Genomic DNA, 17,326 nt, shown 5'->3' with positions numbered 1-17,326 from the left:
ATGTTGCCTCCATTTCATCCTCCCACATCTTTCTCTTGGCAATTTTCAGATTATTAAGCTGCCATTACCCCAAGACTGGAAGCTGGACAACAGCTGAGGGCAAATAAGTAAATGGTCTTGGGAAAAACGACCCAGTGCTATAAAATGTGAATGACTATTATTATTTTTACTTTTTTTTTTTTTTTTTTTGCGACAGAGTTTCACTCTTGTTGCCCAGGCTGGAGTGCAATGGCATGATCTCAGCTCATTGCAACCTCCACCTCCCCAGCTCAAGCGATTCTCCTGCCTCAGTCTCCCAAGTAGCTGGGATTACAAGCATGCGCCACCATGCCCAACTAATTTTGCATTTTTAGTAGAGATGGAGTTTCACCATGTTGGTCAGGCTGGTCTCGAACTCCTGACCTCAGGTGATCCTGCCGCCTCGGCCTCCCAAAGTGCTGGGATTATAGGCAGGGGCCACCACGCCTGGCCTTATTTTTACTTCTATGAAATATAAGTCACTCCAAATATCTGAAGCCTTTTAAATTCAACTGAATGATGCATGGCCTTTAAGGAATAATGAGATGTACACTTTGAGACAGGATGCTAGGTCTGGAGATACGCTCTAAAATATGATCACTCACTGCCACAGGTCAAGATGGGTCTTACAGGATGAGCACCATAGAGAAAAAAGGGAGGGTATCATCCCATACAAACGAAAGAGCATGTGCAAAGGCAGAGAGGCAGGAAAGAGCATGGGTGTATGAGAAAACATGTCTGAAATACAAGGTACAAAAAGAGAAATCACTGAGAAGGAGGTCAGGTACATACTGTAAGCGAGCTGAAATGCCACATTTATTGTCATACCCCATGCTGCCACCTGAGAAAAAGCCTCATTTTTATCTCTCATCTACTCCCTCAAAAAAGCATCAAGGACAAGGACACGGGATGGAGGGATGGGAAGTTATTCATAGTTATAAACCGGGCCATGTAAGAAAAAGATAAAAACAGGCTGGGCGCGGTGGCTCATGTCTATATTCCCAGCTCTTAGGGAGGCCAAGGTAGGTGGATCACCTGAGGTCAGGAGTTTGCGACCAGCCTAGCCAACATGATGAAACCCCATCTCTACTAAAAATACAAAAATTACCTGTGCATGGTAGCGCATGCCTGTAATCCCAGCTACTCAGGAGGCTGAGGCAGGACAATTGCTTGAACTCGGAAGGCAGACATTACAGTGAGCCAAGATGGCACCACTGAACTCCAGCCTGGGCAACAGAGGAAGACTCCGTCTCAAAACAAAAAAAAAGAAAAGAAAGAGATAAAAACAGTATTAACAAGGAAAGCTGAGATGAAGTAGATACCCCCCTTTCCTTCCCAAGATGCATATGTCATAAGACTGAGTGTGGGACCTTTCGAAGGAGGAATGAAGGGATTATTATACCAGCAGAAATGGGACAAGGGTTGGATACTTTATGCATGAGCATGAGAATTTACTGTTGTCTTAGGGATGTTGGGCTCACAAGAGTAGAGGGGCCAGACTGAGACCCAGAGAGGAAAAAATGGGAATCTGGCCAACTTATTTTTTTTCTAGGCTTAGGGAGAGAAAGAAAGGAGGCCACAAAAGATTCCATCTAGTTTAACTAGTCCAGTTCCCCAGAGGGATAAGAGACAGGAACTCAGGACAGAGCCTCTGTAAGGTGGTGGATGAAAGCTTTCACTGTGCTGTCCCGTGCAGGAAGCCAGGAGGCTGGAGCAACTTACTCCAGTATCCAGCACTACTGTACTAGCCACCCTGGGACACTGAATAACATCAGAGAAAAGCCTACAGCCCTAAACAATGGGAGCATCCAATCCATTCAAACAACCAAGGTCATCTGGAGCCAGGTGTTTGCAGATAGTGGGTTATATTTGAGAAATCTGATTTATAAAAACACAGGGCAGCTCCAATAACCACATTTCAGTTCAGCTCAATCAATATTTACTGTCCTCTCCTTGATGCCAGGCCCTGTGCTGGACACTGAGGATATGAAGAAAAATGAGACTTCTACCCTTAGGGACCTCATAATCTAAAAGGGAACACAGTCATCAAAACAGACAGTTAAGGCCAGGTGCGGTGGCTCACTCCTGTAATCCTAGTACTTTGGGAGGCTGAGGCAGGCCTGGAGTTCAAGACCAGCCTGGGTAACATGGCGAGACCCCCATCTCTACAAAAATATAATGAGACGAGTGTAGTGGTATACTCCTTTAGTCCTAGCTACTCAGGAGGCTGAAGAGGGAGAATCATTTGAGCCTGGGAAGCAGAGGTTGCAGTGAGCCGAGATTGCACCACTGCATTCCAGCATGGGTGACAAAGCAAGAACCTGTCTCAAAAACAAAAACAAAAACAACAAAAACACTCAGATGATTAAAACATAGAGCAGTTTTCCTAGGACACAGGAAGCACAAGAACTCTGGCAGCTCGTGGTAAGAAAAGCAACTCAGGGCTGGGCATGGTGGTTCCCACCAGTAATCCCAGCACTTGGGAGGCCAAGGTGGGAGGATCACTTGAACCCAGGACCGGAAGACTAGCATGGGCACTATAGTGAGACCCCATCTCTACAAAAATTTCTAAAAATTAGCCGGGCTTGGTGGCATGTGCCACCAAGTAGTCCCAGCTACTGAGAAGCTGAAGCAGAAGGATCGCTTGAACCTAGGCATTCAAGGGGCAGTGGGCCATGATCACACCACTGCATTCCAGCCTGGGCAGCACAGTGAGACCATGTCTCAAATTTAAAAAAGAAAAAAAAAAAGAAAGAAAGAAAAGTAACTCAGTGCAGGGAATCCAGGAAGGTTTCTTAGAAGGAGAAATTTGTTTGCGTCCCTCCTCACCCTGCTTTCTCACTGAGATTTAAAGGTTGAAGAGGAATTAGCCAGGTGAAGAAGGGGAGGTCTTCCAAGTAGACAGAACAGCTTGTGAGCCTTGAAAAAGTATAATGACTTGGAGGAAAAACAAAAGGCCCAATACAGTTAAAGCGTGGTATCCGGGAGAGTGGAGAAGAGGCTGGAGAGGAAGCGGGGGACAGATGGCATTAAGCTTCCTTTTATAACACATTAATGGAGTGGGTCAGAGCATGACATATGCAGAAAATTATCTGAGAGAGAAGATTCTAAGACATTTTTTTATTTTATTTATTTTTTTTTTTTGAGACGGAGTCTTGCTCTTTCGCCCAGGCTGGAGTGCAGTGGCGCAATCTCGGCTCACTGCAAGCTCCGCCTCCCGGGTTCACGCCATTCTCCTGCCTCAGCCTCTCCGAGTAGCTGGGACTACAGGCGCCTGCCACCACGCCCGGCTAATTTTTTGTATTTTTTAGTAGAGACGGGGTTTCACCGTGGTCTCGATCTCCTGACCTTGTGATCCGCCCGCCTCGGCCTCCCAAAGTGCTGGGATTACAAGCGTGAGCCACCGCGCCCGGCCGCTAAGACATTTTTTTAAAACAGCCAAAAAAGTCTCCCTCAGGGCCGGGCGCGGTGGCTCACGCTTGTAATCCCAGCACTTTGGGAGGCCGAGGCGGGCGGATCCCGAGGTCAGGAGATCGAGACCACGGTGAAACCCCGTCTCTACTAAAAATACAAAAAATTAGCCAGGCGCAGTGGCGGGCGCCTGTAGTCCCAGCTACTCGGAGAGGCTGAGGCAGGAGAATGGCGTGAACCCCAGAGGCGGAGCTTGCAGTGAGCCGAGATCGCGCCACTGCACTCCAGCCTGGGTGACAGAGCAAGACTCCGTCTCAAAAAAAAAAAAAAAAAAAAAAAAAAAAAAAAGTCTCCCTCAAACAAAACTGATTTTATTTCCTACTATTTTATGTGGGACTTTTAGAAGGGGGATGTCTCACTGATGTTGTACACTGTTTTACTTAATATTTTGGGAAGTAACTGCCTCTGACTTCAACTGAAGAAAACACTTTTGTTGCAAATGTAATGTTTTTGTACTGGTGTCAGCAAATAAAAGAATGTTTAGTATTTAAAAAAAAAAAAAAGAAGGGGGATGTCTCAAAATAAAACTTCAATAATTTACTCTAAGGTATCACAACTCCAAAAGGGTGTAAATCATTCCTTCCAAATTTTAATAGCACTTTGTATCTTCCTTTTAGCACTTGTCACTTTCTGCCTGGAAGTATATTGTCTGTGTCTTATCTCTGTTGGTTTAACAGCTCCCTCTGAGAATGAACCATGTCTTGTTCATCCGTTTTGTAAAATTATTTTGCTTGCCAGGCATGGTGGCTCATCTCTGTATTCCTTGCACTTTGGGAGGCTGAGGCAGGTGTATCACTTGAGCTCAGGAGTTCGAGACCAGTCTGGGCAACATGGCAAAATACCATCTCTACAAAAAAATACAAAAATTAGCTGGGTGTGGTGGTGCATGCCTGTAGTCCCAGCTGCTCAGGAGGCTGAGATGGGAGGATCTCTTGAGCCCAGGAGGCAGAGGTTGTAGTGAGCCGAGATTGCACCACTGAACCCCAGCCTGTGCAGCAGAGAGATTCTATTTAAAAAAAAAAAAAAAGAATTATTTTGCAACTCACTCTTGAATAGGCAAGGCATCAAGAGTTCCTAGCACATAATAGATATTCAATAAATATTGCACAGCATCATGAAGTTACATGACATACAAGTTGAAATTCTAGTCTTAGAGATATTCTAATCCAGAATTTCTCAACCTTTGTGAAAAGTCTGATAAAAACTATGGACTCTCTTCCCAGAAAAATTCACCTACAAGAAACATTTTACATATAATTTCAGGACCCGCCATGCCTAGACAGGGAAGGTTGACTGACTCAAAGTCACAAGTCAGAAAAGCAGCAGAACCAAGCCTAGAACACAAGTTTCCTTGTTCCTAATTCAGTAGACTTCCCACTACAAAGGAACAATTTTAGTAGGGCATTTGTTTCCTGCTGGGAGCCTGCCCAATACAGGCCTGACAGGTGGTAATGTTCTTCTCCTGAAATTCTTTACTGTAAGGATGAGCTCAGAAGAACACAGCAAGGTTAGCGGTTTCTAAGGCCCAAATTCAGTGGAATTGGACCTTGCCAAGAAGCGAGAGGTAAATAGGAAATATGTGTGGTTGCGTGGGAGCATTAAAATAAGCTAAAGAACCAAGAGATGTTGAAGTCTCCCCAAAATCTCCCCCACTGTACTGTTTGCAGGAAGTGACAGGCTTGAGATTGAAAGCCAGATCTTATACCTTGCATGCTGTATCCACCCCAAAAGAAAATCCTCTGCACACACACAGAAATCTAACTGGAGCCAAAGAAATGGGCTAAATAATTTCATAATGCTTAGAACTAATATCCACTTACCTGTGATAAAGGATTCAAGAAGCACATAATTTATTTCTCTATTTATTTTTGAGACAGAGTCTCACTCTGTTGCCCAGACTAGAGTACAGTGGCGTGATCTCGGCTCACTGCAACCTCCGCCTCCTGGGATCAAGCGATTCTCATGCCTCAGCCTTCCGAGTAGTTGGGATTATGGGCACGCGCCACCACACCCAGCTAATTTTTGTATTTTTAGTAGAGACGGGGTTCCTGCCATGTTGGTCAGGCTGGTCTTGAACTCTTGACCTCAAGAGATCTGCCTGCCTCAGCTTCCCAAAGTGCTGGGATTACAGGTGTGAGCCACCACACCCGGCCTATTTTAGATTTGAAAATACAATAAGAGGCCAGGCTCGGTGGCTCATGCCTGTAATCCCAGCACTTTGGGAGGCTGAGGCAGGCCGATCACCTGAGGTCGGGAGTTTGAGACCAGCCTGACCAACATGGAGAAACCCCATCTCTACTGAAAATACAAAATTAACCAGGCGTGGTGGCACATGCCTGTAATCCCAGCTACTCGGGAGGCTGAGGCGGGAGAATTGCTTGAACCTAGGAGGTGGAGGCTGCGGTGAGCCAAGATCGCGCCATTGCCCTCCAGCCTGGGCAATAAGAGTGAAACTCTGTCTCAAAAAAAAAAAAAAAAAAAGAAAAGAAAATACAGTAAGAATCAGTTATCCCAGCACTTTCGGAGGTCAAGGCAGGCATATCACTTGAGGTCAGGAGTTCAATACCTGGCCTGGTCAACATGGTAAAACCCTCTACTAAAAATACAAAAATTAGCCAGGTATGGCAGCGCATGCCTATAATCCCTGCCACTTGGGAGGCTGAAGCACGAGAACAGCTTGAACCCGGGAGGCAAAGGTTGCAGTGAGCTGAGATCGCGCCACTGCACTCCAGCCTGGGCAACAGAGCGAGACTCCATCTCAAAAAAACTAACAAACAAAAAAGAATCAGTTATATGGCTGAAAATATCAATCTACCTCTACTTGCCACAACTCATTCACTCAACTAAACTGAATTATCATTTCCATTATGAGGTCCATACTGAACTAAGTATACTACTAGGAAGATTTTTTTTTAAGTATTACAAATAATAAAATCAGGCCAGCCATGGTGGCTCATGCCTGTAATCCCTATGCTTCCAGAGGCTGAAGCAGGAGGATCACTTGAGGCCAGGAGCTTGAGACCAGCCTAGGCAATACAGCAAGACCCTGTCTCTATAAAAAAATGTTTTTAATTATATGGGCATGGTGGCAAGAGCCTGTAGTACCAGCTACTTGGGAGGCTGAAGTGGGAGGATCGCTTGAGCCCAAGAGATCAAGGCTGCAGTGAGCCATGATAATGCACTGCACTCCAGCCTAGGTGACAGAGCTAAGACCCTGTCTCAAAAAAAAAAAAAAAAAGTTAAAACCATTTGCTTTTTACTATTATAACCTGGCCTAGGGATAAGATTGGAAGTTGGTAGAAACATCTCCAGTCTGGAAATTCCAAATTAATAACTGGCAAGGATTGAGGGGCAACTCTATCTTTCTAGCTCCAATATTATCAAAACTATACATATCTGATCTTCAGGTTTTTGCAAAAGCTGCACATTATCCTTTTCCAAAAGACTCCCCCTGCGCCTTACCTCTTCTGCTTTAATTAAGTGCTTGTACTTTCCAATGCCATGGGTGGGCTTTGTCTTGTAGGGCCGACTGGTACTTAGTAGAATTCCACCTAAAAGAGAGAAAATAAGACAAACCTACTTTTTTTGTTGTTGCTATTATTGTTGTTTTTTAAGAGACAGAGTCTTGCTCTGTCACCCAAGCTGGGATGTAATGCCATCTCATAGCTCATTGCAGCCTCGAACTCCTGGGTACAAGACAGTCTCCTGCCTCGGCCCACGCCCCACCCCCTGACCCCAAGTAGCTGGGACTACAGGCATGTGCTACCATGCCCAGCTAATATTTTTTATTTTTTGTAGAGCTGGAGTCTTGCTATGTTGCCCAAGCTGGTCTGGAGCTCCTTCCAACTCAGCCTCCCAGGGTGCCAGGATTATAGGTGTGAGCCACCATGCCTAGCCTGGACTACAAATTTAAAAAAGAAAAAAAAATACACACACACACACACACACACACACACATATATAAAACAAGGTAACAGTAAGGATTTTTAAAAATAATCTCAGAGATCTTTCTAAGCATGAAACAAAATCTAGAAATCAAATATCAATTAACTTAGCTATATAAAAAGTTAAAACTTCTGTTCAACACAAAATAAATAAATAAATAAAGTTAAGGAATAGATGACAAGAAAAAGTACAAAGCATACATAACAGAGAAACGCTAATTTCCTTAACATACAATAACTATATTAAAACCTCTTTCTAAGCTCCTCTGGGAACAGCAGATGATTTGAGGGGACAAATTCTCCACTGCAGGACTGGGAAGATTTGGTGGTAGCTGATCTCTTGTTGGTTTAAGGAACCATAGATATTTATTGATCCTGGACTGATTCTCAGTTTGTCCCCTTATTCTCTCCTTTTGGCTCCTAGAATATGCGCAATCCCCACTACTCATCTTTCTTTGAGAAATTCTCTCCTGATAAAGCCACTGGCAGTAAGGGGATAAAATACATTCTCAGAGGGCTCTCATCTCTTCTTGTTCCTCAACAGGCAATAATCCTTTTGAGGTTTTCTTTTATTCTTTTGAAAAAAAAATCCTTTCTCCTTCCCTTTTGAAGTTTTCTAACTGACTATATAGAGAAAGAGACAGGCAGCAAAAATAGCCAGCAAAGAGGAATAGCATAGAGTTCCATAAAGTTTTTTTTTTTTTGAGATAGAGTCTCGTTCTGTAACCCAGGATGGAGTGCAGTGGTGCGATCTCAGCTCACTGCAACTTCCGCCTCCCAGGTTCAAGCGATTCTCCTGCCTCAGCCTCCTGAGTAGCTGGGATTACAGGCACGTGCCACCACGCCCGACTAATTTTTCTATTTTCCGTAGAGTCAGGGTTTCACCATGTTGGTCAGGCTGGTATGGAACTGACCTCATGATCCGCCCACCTCGGCCACCCAAAGTACTGGCATTGCAGGCATGAGCCACCGCGCCCGGCCATAAAGTTTTACAAAACATCTAACTTGATTTATTTGTGCTGATCTGAATACAGCTTCCAACAAATATCGTTAAGTGAACAACAACAAAAACCAAAACCAAAAGTGTAGAACAGTATGTAGGTATGCTACTACTGGGTTAAAAAAATAGGGTCTTGGCCAGGTGCAGTGGCTCACGCCTGTAGTCCCAGCACTTTGGGAGGCCGAGGCAGGCAGATCACGAGGTCAGGAGTTCAAAACCAGCCTGACCAGCATGGTGAAACCTCATCTCTACTAAAAATACAAAAATTAGCTGGGCATGGTGGCGCACACCTGTAATCCCAGTTACTCAGGAGGCTGAGGCAGGAGAATCGCTTGAACCCAGGAGGCGGAGGCCACAGTGAGCTGAGATCATGCCACTGCACTCCAGCCTGGGTGTCAGATCCAGATTCCGTCTCAAAAAAAAAAGGGGGGGGGGGTCTTTATATACAGATACATTGTGGTAGACCCAGATAGCCATAGTGGTAGCATGTGTCTGTAGTCCCAGCTACTCAGGAGGCTGAGGCAGGAGGATTGCTTGAGACCAGGAGTTTGAGGCTGTAGTGCAAATAGCTGCTGCACTTCAGCCTGCGCAACATAAGGAGATCCTGTCTCTAAATTTAAAAAAAAAAAAAAAAAAAAGGAAAAGAAAAGATAGGGTAGAGATAAGAAACTGAAATCAGATCAGGTCAAGCTAGATTTTTGTATTCTAGAAATCAAAAGTGTTATAACCTAGTGGTTATGGACACAGGCTGTTCAGTCAGATAGACCTGAGTTTAAATAGAAGTCCCACCTGTTTCTTTCTGGTTACTTTCACCAATTTTTTTTGAGCTACTGTTTCTTCTTTGTTTATAAATGAGGATAATAAAGAGGGTTAAAGGATAACGTGTATGTGTGTGTATCTATACGTATGTGTATATGGCATCAAGATATGGGCAGCAAGTCCTTCCTTGAAGAGGGATCTTCAAGCTGCTGTGGTCCTGCCCTCATTTCTTCAGGGTCACCACTCTGTGGAGTACTAAACACAAGATGGTGTGAAGAAGTCTAAGTCAGCAGTCCCCAACCTTTTTGGCACTAGGGACCAATTTTATGGAAGACAATTTTTCCACAGATGTGAGGAGTGGGGAAGTGGTTTTGGGATGATTCAAGCATATTACATTTATTGTGTATGTTATTTATATTATTATTACATTGTAATATATAATGAAATAATTGTACAACTCACCATAATGTAGAATCAGTGGGAGCCCTGAGCTCGTTTTCCTGCAACTAGACAGTCCCATCTGGGGGTGATGGAAGACAGTGACAGATCATCAGGCATTAGATTCTCATAAGGAGTAGTGCTCAACCTGGATCCCTCATATGTGCAGTTCACAAAAGAGTTCATGCTCCTATGAGAACCTAATGCCACAGCTGATCTGAGAGGAGACAGAGCTCAGGTGATAACTTGAGTGATGGGAAGTGGCTGGGAGGGGCTGTAAATACAGATGAAGCTTCCCTGGCTCACCTGCCCCTCATTTCCTGCTGTGTGGCCTGGTTCCTAACAGGTCACAGACCACTTACTGGTCCATGGCCTGGGGTTTGGGGATTCCTGATCTAAGTAACATCAAGTGAAAGTTTTCTTAGGCCTCTCTTTTCTAAAATGGGCTTCCAAGCAGGTTTGCTCCGTCTGAGGTCTATCAGAGACAGTCCTGGCTTCAGAGAACTTCCCCACATTTACAATCCACGCTATTTCATCAAGACAACCCAGAAATATCATGGATCCCTTCCACGATATGCATTAGTCCACATTTACAATTACATGCCAATAACTGTATAGACATTGAGACAGTTACAAAAACAAATAAAATATGCTACTTACCCTTGAGATACTCGAGGTATACTATGAAAGGAAGATGGGAAAGCAGATAATCACTTTACGGTGTACTAAGTACTTTAATGGACACGTGAGCAATGTCACAGGTGCTCAGAGGAAGAAAAAACTAACTCTGCCTTTGGGGTGGGGGGTGCAGGGTGCAGGGGAATAGGTTCAGATGAGGAAACAGCTGCATTCTTGAAAGCAGAGTAAGAGTTTACCATGTAAGGAATAGGGAGGTATTTTTGGCCAGAGGTTCCCAAAGAGCACAGAATATAACCAAGGTATCTTCCTGACTGCTGCCCCAGTTTCATCTCTCTGAATCTAAGACCTTTGACCTTTTGCGACTTTGGGCTCTAGACTCTCCAACTTGAGGACCCACCCATGGAGCTGATATCCAAATCTCTTTGATGGGTATACAGTGATCCTCAGGCCAGGACCTTGAAAATGAATCTCATCGAAGAAGATTTTATTATGACTCAAAATAAGACCTCCTAAAAAGCACTGAACTCTCCAAAGTATGATCATCCATTCAACAAATATTTATTATTACCTATCAGGGTAGGCAGCAACAATTATACCGCACAACCATATGAATGGCACACACCAGAGTTGTGCAGTGTACAACCAACCCAATATCCATGGCAGGCTTGATAGGTACCATGCATTGCCCTAGAAGCTGGGGCTATAACAATGAACAAAGACTAAGTCCCTGCAATACAGAACTTGCCACCTAGGAAGACAGACACTAATATCAATGCAAGGTGATAAGGGCTGTCTATGATAAGCACGGTACACGGGAGGGGCACTTCAGATGAACTTGAGTGCCAGGAAAGGATTCTTAGAGTGAGTGGCTTTTAAGTAAAACTTGAAAGATAAGTAGGAGTTAGGAGAAAACACGGTATAGGCAGAGAAAGAGCCAGAGAGAATTTTAAAGTAGAGCAAGAGGATCAGGGTGGCAAGAGATGAGCTTAGAGAAACAGGCAAGGCTTAGGAAGGGCTTAATTATTGAGTACTAATGATATCCCAGGCACTGTGCAAAGGGTTGGGGACAAAGCCAACAAAACTCTGCTTATGGAGATTATAGTCTAGTGGGAGGAGAGAATCATTAGACTAATAGTCACAAAGTAAATATAAGATTACAAATTGTGGCCAAGTGTGGTAGGTAGTTCATGCCTGTAATCTCTGCACTTTGGGAGGCTGAGGCAGGAGGATCGCTTGAGGCCAGGAGTTTAAGACCAGCTAGGCAACATAGAAGAGACCCTGTCTCTACAAAAAGGAAAAAAAAATTAGCTGGGCATGGTGGCATGTGCTTATAGCCCTAGCTACTCAGGAGGCTGTGGTGGGAGGATTGCTTGAGCCCAGTTCAAGGCTGCAGTGAACTATTATCATGCTGCTGTACTCCAGTGTGGGCAACAGAGCGAGACACTCTCTCCTAAAAAAAGTAATTACAAATTCTGATAAGTGATGAAAACAAAAAGCACATGGAGGGCTATGGTGATACAACAGATAGACCTATTTTTAGAATAGAATATCAGGGAAGGCCTCTGTGAAAAAATGAGATTTTAACTGAAACCAGAATTCAGAAGAAAATTATAATAGTGGTTACCCCAGGGGGGATAGTGGGGGGGAAGTAGCTAGAAAGGCAAGAGAGTTACTTATATTCCTTTGCACCTTTTAAAATCTTTCCTTGTATATATATATTATCCACTCAAAAATAAATAAATAAAATGAGATATTGGAAAGGCAAATAGAAGTGTACTGGATGAAAAAAATGGAGGATGGGTGTTCCAGGCAGAGAAAACAGCATGTGTAAAGGCCCTAATGTAGCACACAGCTTGGGACATTCAAGGAACAGAAAAGCTGTCAGTGTGACTGAAGCAAAGTGAGAGGGACAGAATGCACCTAAGAGATGAGAGTGGGCTGGGCAAGTGGCTCACACCTGAAATCCCAGCGTTTTGGGAGGCTGGGGCGGATGATCACTTGAGGTCATGAGTTTGAGACCAGCCTGGCCAACATGGTGAAACCCTGTCTCTACTAAAAATACAAAAATTAGCCGGGTGTGATGGTACATGCCTGTAGTCCCTGCTACTCAGGAAGCTGAGGCAGGAGAATCACTTGAACCCGGGAGGCGGAGTTTGCTGTCAGCAGAGATTGAGCCACTGTACTTCAGCCTGGGCAACAGAGTGAGACTTTGTCTCAAAAAAGAAAGACACCAGAGTAGTGGTTGGAATCAAACGTGCTGGGCCTTGTTAAAGGTTTGTATTTCATCCTGAACAGCCATAAGCAGGGAAAGTATATGTCTGATACATATTTTTAAAAGATCATTTTGATTCTTATGTGAAGGAAGTAAGATTAGATTGGTAGCCCCTGCTAAGTTGTTGACCTGCACCTATACCCTCCAACATCCCTCTCCTCTATTCCATCCTTGAGAGCTGACAGATTAATCCTTTTAAAATAAAAATCTAATCATGTTATTCTCTTTCATTAATCCAATCATTTATTTATTGCACACACACAGTTGTTTGTTTGCTTGTTTTGGGACAGGATCTCGCTCTGTTGCCCGGGCTGGGGGGCAGTGGCATGATCTCGGTCACTGCAACCTTGACCTCCCTAGGCTCAGGTGATCCTCCCATCTCAATCTCCCGAGTAGCTGGGACTACAGGGCGTGCCACCATGCCAATTTAATTTGTCCCAGGTGCGTGCCACCACACCAGGTTAATTTTTGGATTTCTTGTAGATATGCGGTTTCACCATGTTGCCCAGGCTGGACAATTGTTTTAAAATATAGGTATTTACTATTTGTCAGGTATTATACCAGGCACTGTAAAGACAACAATGAATGAGACAGAAGGTAAAACTTTGATGGTTTTCTGTTGCCCAAAGTTTGAAATTCTTAGGTAAGCACTTAAGGATCTTGATTTTATAAACTAGATCTAACTGCTTCATCTCATTCTCCCATTCCTCTAGATTTTTAAAACCCTGCTCCCCAGCCACAGAGCTACACTTGCCATTCTTGCTGCAGTTTTCATGCCTCTGTGCCCTCCTCGGCTGTTTACCCTGCTGGGACTACAACTCTTGGACAGTGAAATTCTACACAGCCCCCAGAGCCAGCTCAAATGTTACCATCTCTGTGAAACTCTTCTGCTGCCCTAAATATACAAAGATCATCAAGAGTTTAATTCATAGTGATAGCTCTATCATGCCTCCATTATATAATAAAACGTTTTATGTAAATAAAAAAGAAAACTCATGTCAATCACCATCTTTAAGTAGTACATAGAAACTCAATCATCTATCTGTAATTTCAAAAAGCAGAACCAAAAAGGATCTTTGCGATGATAACACATCGTAGGTGAAAGTACTGCAAATGTTTGCCTCTGCCTCTTATCTACTGGAATTCCTTGGCAAGGAGGCATTTTTAAATTCAGTTTGGAGCAATTCCTGTAATTAGAGCAGCTGCTTAATTAAGAAGCTGGTTCAAACCACTGTTAAATGAACCATTCTCCCCCTTAAATGAAAGGTTTTGGTCAAATTACCAGTGGTTAAACCGCTTAATTAGCCAGTTGTTTTAATTATAAAATTTACAAGTTTGAAAGCCTCTGATTTCCAATAAGTTCAACTGAATTCTTTTCCCCTGCGTTATGTCAATAAGTGGGTTTCCTGCTGTCACATTAACATTGCAGCCTCCTGAGAGAAAAGGCAACTCTTTACTAAAGAAAGACACAAAACCCCAGGGTTTCAAATGGAGGCTTTAAAAATCTTTCAATTATCACAATTATAAGATGTAATCACGCAATGACATTTCCCACAGCATTCCCCTTTCCTTTACATATTCCAGAGACAACTGTCCTTCAATGTTCTTGTTTATTAAACTGAGAACTAAACCCATCAATCCAGGATGGGGATAAACAACTTTGTTTTAATTATTTCTCATTCAGAAATAGGATAAGCATTTTTAGCAGGGCTATGCAGGTAGGGAAAGAAAAAAATTGGGGTAGCCCCCAGCCAAGAAGCTAATTATAGGTTATTCTCTCCACTCAACAGACTGTAAGGCCCTCCAGGGCAGAAACAATGCCACCATCTGGCAAACAGTATGTGCTCAGTAAGTGTATATTTAAAAACAAAACAAAACAAAACAAAAATGGTTCTTAAGATATTTTACCAAAACAATCTGCAATGATTTGTCCCTGCCAGCTGCCCACATTTTTCAAAATTTCTTTTCAAATTTCTTTCAGTTGTTCTAATTACACTGAACTACTTGAATCTGAATATACCATGCTTCTCTGCTTCTGCCTTTTTATTCATGCTTTAATGAGAGCACTGTTCCCTTCACCTTGTCTCTTTAGATCTAGTTTTATATATTTACTTCTATCTGTCTATTATTTTTAAATCAATAAGAAAAAGATGGTCACCACAATCAAGCCCCTCCTTGGATAGAGCAGCTGGAATGGTCTCCAGAGCCCACACACGGAGTGGATGGGTGAAGACAGAAATGGGGCACTTTCCCTACTCTTCCTTTCTGAACATCATTGTAATTCAATTTTGAAATTTCTGACTTTAAAGATATCTCAGGCTGGGTGCAGTGACTGACACCTGTAATCCCAACACTTTGGATGGCTGAGATGGGAAGATTACTTGAGGCCAGGAAATCAAGACCAGCCTAGGCAATGCAGCAAGACCCTGTCTTCACAAAAAATTTAAAAAATAAAAAATTAGCTGGGCATGGTACCGCATACCTGTAATCCCAGCTACTTAAGAGGCTGAGGCAGGAGGATTGCTTGAACCCAGGAGTTCAAGGCTGCAGGGAGCTATGATCATGCCATTGTACTGAAGCCTGGGCCACAAGCAAGATCCTCTCTCTCTCAAAAACAAAAACAACAACAACAAAAATATATATCTGAAAGAACCTATAAAAAATACCAACAAAACTGTGTGCTTTCAAGTGGAAATTATCTTGGTGAGCCAACATTAGTGAGTTATTCTGGGCCCTGGAACCTTCTAGGGACTAGTATTCTCCAGTCACAGTTGAAACATGGGCAAAGGAAAGAATAAATAAATAGCAAGTAAATGTACAAAAATATGTTCAACCAACTAGTAATCAAAGACATGAAAATTCCAAACACAAGGGAAAGCAGGTTTTAACCTACAATATTAGCAAATATTAAAAATAATACTCGATGTTGATGAGCATGTAAAAAGGGATTCTCAAACAGAGAAGTATAAAATGGTGCAATCTTTCTGGAGAGCAATTTAGTAATACACATCAACAGCTTTAAAAATGTGTATTTCCTTTGACCCAATAGTTCTACTTTCAGAAATGTACCCTAAGTAATCAGACAATGGCACAAATATTGCCCAAGAATGTTCATCACAGTGTTGTTTCCATTGCAAAATCTTGGTAACAACTTAAATTTCTCCAAATAGAAAAATGTTGAAAAAATTATGCTACTATCCCCACGTATCTTTTCAAAATGATTCCTATTCGATCTTTTCCAATAGCAATTTAACATGCCCTATTTGATGCCAACTTCAAAAACAAAATAAACAGGCTGGGCATGGTGGCTCGCGCCTGTAATCCCAGCACTTTGGGAGGCCCAAGCGGCTGAACCACCTGAGGTCAAGAGTTAGAGACCAGCCTGGCCAACATGGTGAAACCCCATCTCTATTAAAAAAAAATACAAAAACAATTAGCCAGGCATGGTAGTGCACACCTGTAATCCCAGCTGCTTAGGAGGCTGAGGCAGGAGAATCACTTGAACCTGGGAGCCAAAGGTTGCGGTGAGCCGAGATGGCACCACTGCACTCCAGCGTGGGCGACAGAGTGAGACTCCGTCTCAAAAAAATAAATAAATAAACAAAATAAACAAAAAATTACCTCCAAATTAGGTAGCTACCAGATACTAAAATATGCCACCGGCTGGGCACGGTGGCTTATGCCTGTAATCCCAACAATTTAGAAGGCCAAGGCGGGCGGATCACCTAAGGTTGGGAGTTCGAGACTAGCTTGGCCAAGATGGAGAAACCCCATCTCTACTAAAAATACAAAATTAGCCAGGCATGGTGGTGCATGCCTGTAATCCCAGCTACTCTGGAGGCTGAGGCAGGAGAATCGCTTGAACCAGGAGGTAGAGGTTGCAGTGGGCCAAGATCATGCCATTGCACCCTAGCCTGGGCAACAAGAGCAAAACTCCATCTCAAAAATAAAAAACTAAAATATACTAAAAAACTATAGTAACCAAAAAGCTTTAAAACAGTTTCATACTGGCATCAAATACATATACAGATCAATGAAACAAGATGAAGTTTAAAAAGTAGTTCCAAGCCAGGCCCAGTGGCTCGTGCCTGTGAACCCAAAACTTTGAGAGGCCAAGGCAGGAGGATTGCTTAAGCTCAGGACTTCAAGACCAGCCTGGGTAACGTAGGGAGACCCTGTCTCTATAAAAAAATAAACATCAGGCATGGTGGCACAGGCCTGTAGTCCCAGCTACTGAGGAGTCTGAGGTGGGAGGATGGCTTGAGCTTGGGAGGTTGAGGCTGCAGTAAGCTGTGATGGTGCCACTACACTCCAGCCTGGGTGACAGAGTGAGTGGTCCCAGCACTTTGGGAGGCCAAGGCAGGAGGCCTAGTCTCTATTTTTAAAACTTTTTAAGTAAAAAAAAAAAAAAAAAAAAAAATAGTCGTAGACTTAGGCTGGGTATTGTGGCTCACACATGTAATCTCAGCACTTTGGGAGGCCAAGGTGGAAGGATCCCTTGAACCTAGGAGCTCAAGACTGTGGTGAGCTGTGATGGCATCAAAGTCTGGGCAGCAAAGAGAGATCCTGACTCTAAATAAAAAATTTAAAAATCCCAGATCTACACAGGAACTTAGAATATGATAAAGGTTACATTCTCAAACCTCCAGGAAAAACACGGATTTTTTTTTTTTTTTGAGATGGAGTTTCGCTCTTGTTGCCCAGGCTGGAGTGCAATGGCGCAGTCTCGGCTCACTGCAACCTCCGCCTCCCAGGTTCAAGCAATTCTCCTGCCTCAGCCTCCTG

General features: G+C 43.3%; 1 protein-coding gene across 4 annotated transcripts in view; it reads right to left on the bottom strand.

Annotated features, from left to right (window-relative positions):
- Positions 1-17,326, bottom strand: part of MRPL48 (mitochondrial ribosomal protein L48) — a 76,413-nt gene that overhangs the window by 29,671 nt on the left and 29,416 nt on the right. For 2 of the 4 annotated variants that reach the window (XM_055282908.2, XM_055282910.2), the window contains exon 4: positions 6,952-7,040. In XM_055282908.2, the coding sequence (XP_055138883.1) occupies positions 6,952-7,040 (89 nt within the window). Of the gene's footprint in view, positions 1-6,951; positions 7,041-9,654; positions 9,713-10,290; positions 10,312-17,326 lie in introns of those variants that run through there. The other 2 variants (XM_063641390.1, XM_055282909.1) reach the window with 2 other exon arrangements.

This window comes from Symphalangus syndactylus, chromosome 6, assembly GCF_028878055.3.
Source record: "Symphalangus syndactylus isolate Jambi chromosome 6, NHGRI_mSymSyn1-v2.1_pri, whole genome shotgun sequence".
Taxonomy (NCBI): Eukaryota; Metazoa; Chordata; class Mammalia; order Primates; family Hylobatidae; genus Symphalangus; species Symphalangus syndactylus.
The sequence above is the reverse complement of the archived record's forward strand: the minus strand, read 5'-3'. Positions and strand labels throughout refer to the sequence as shown.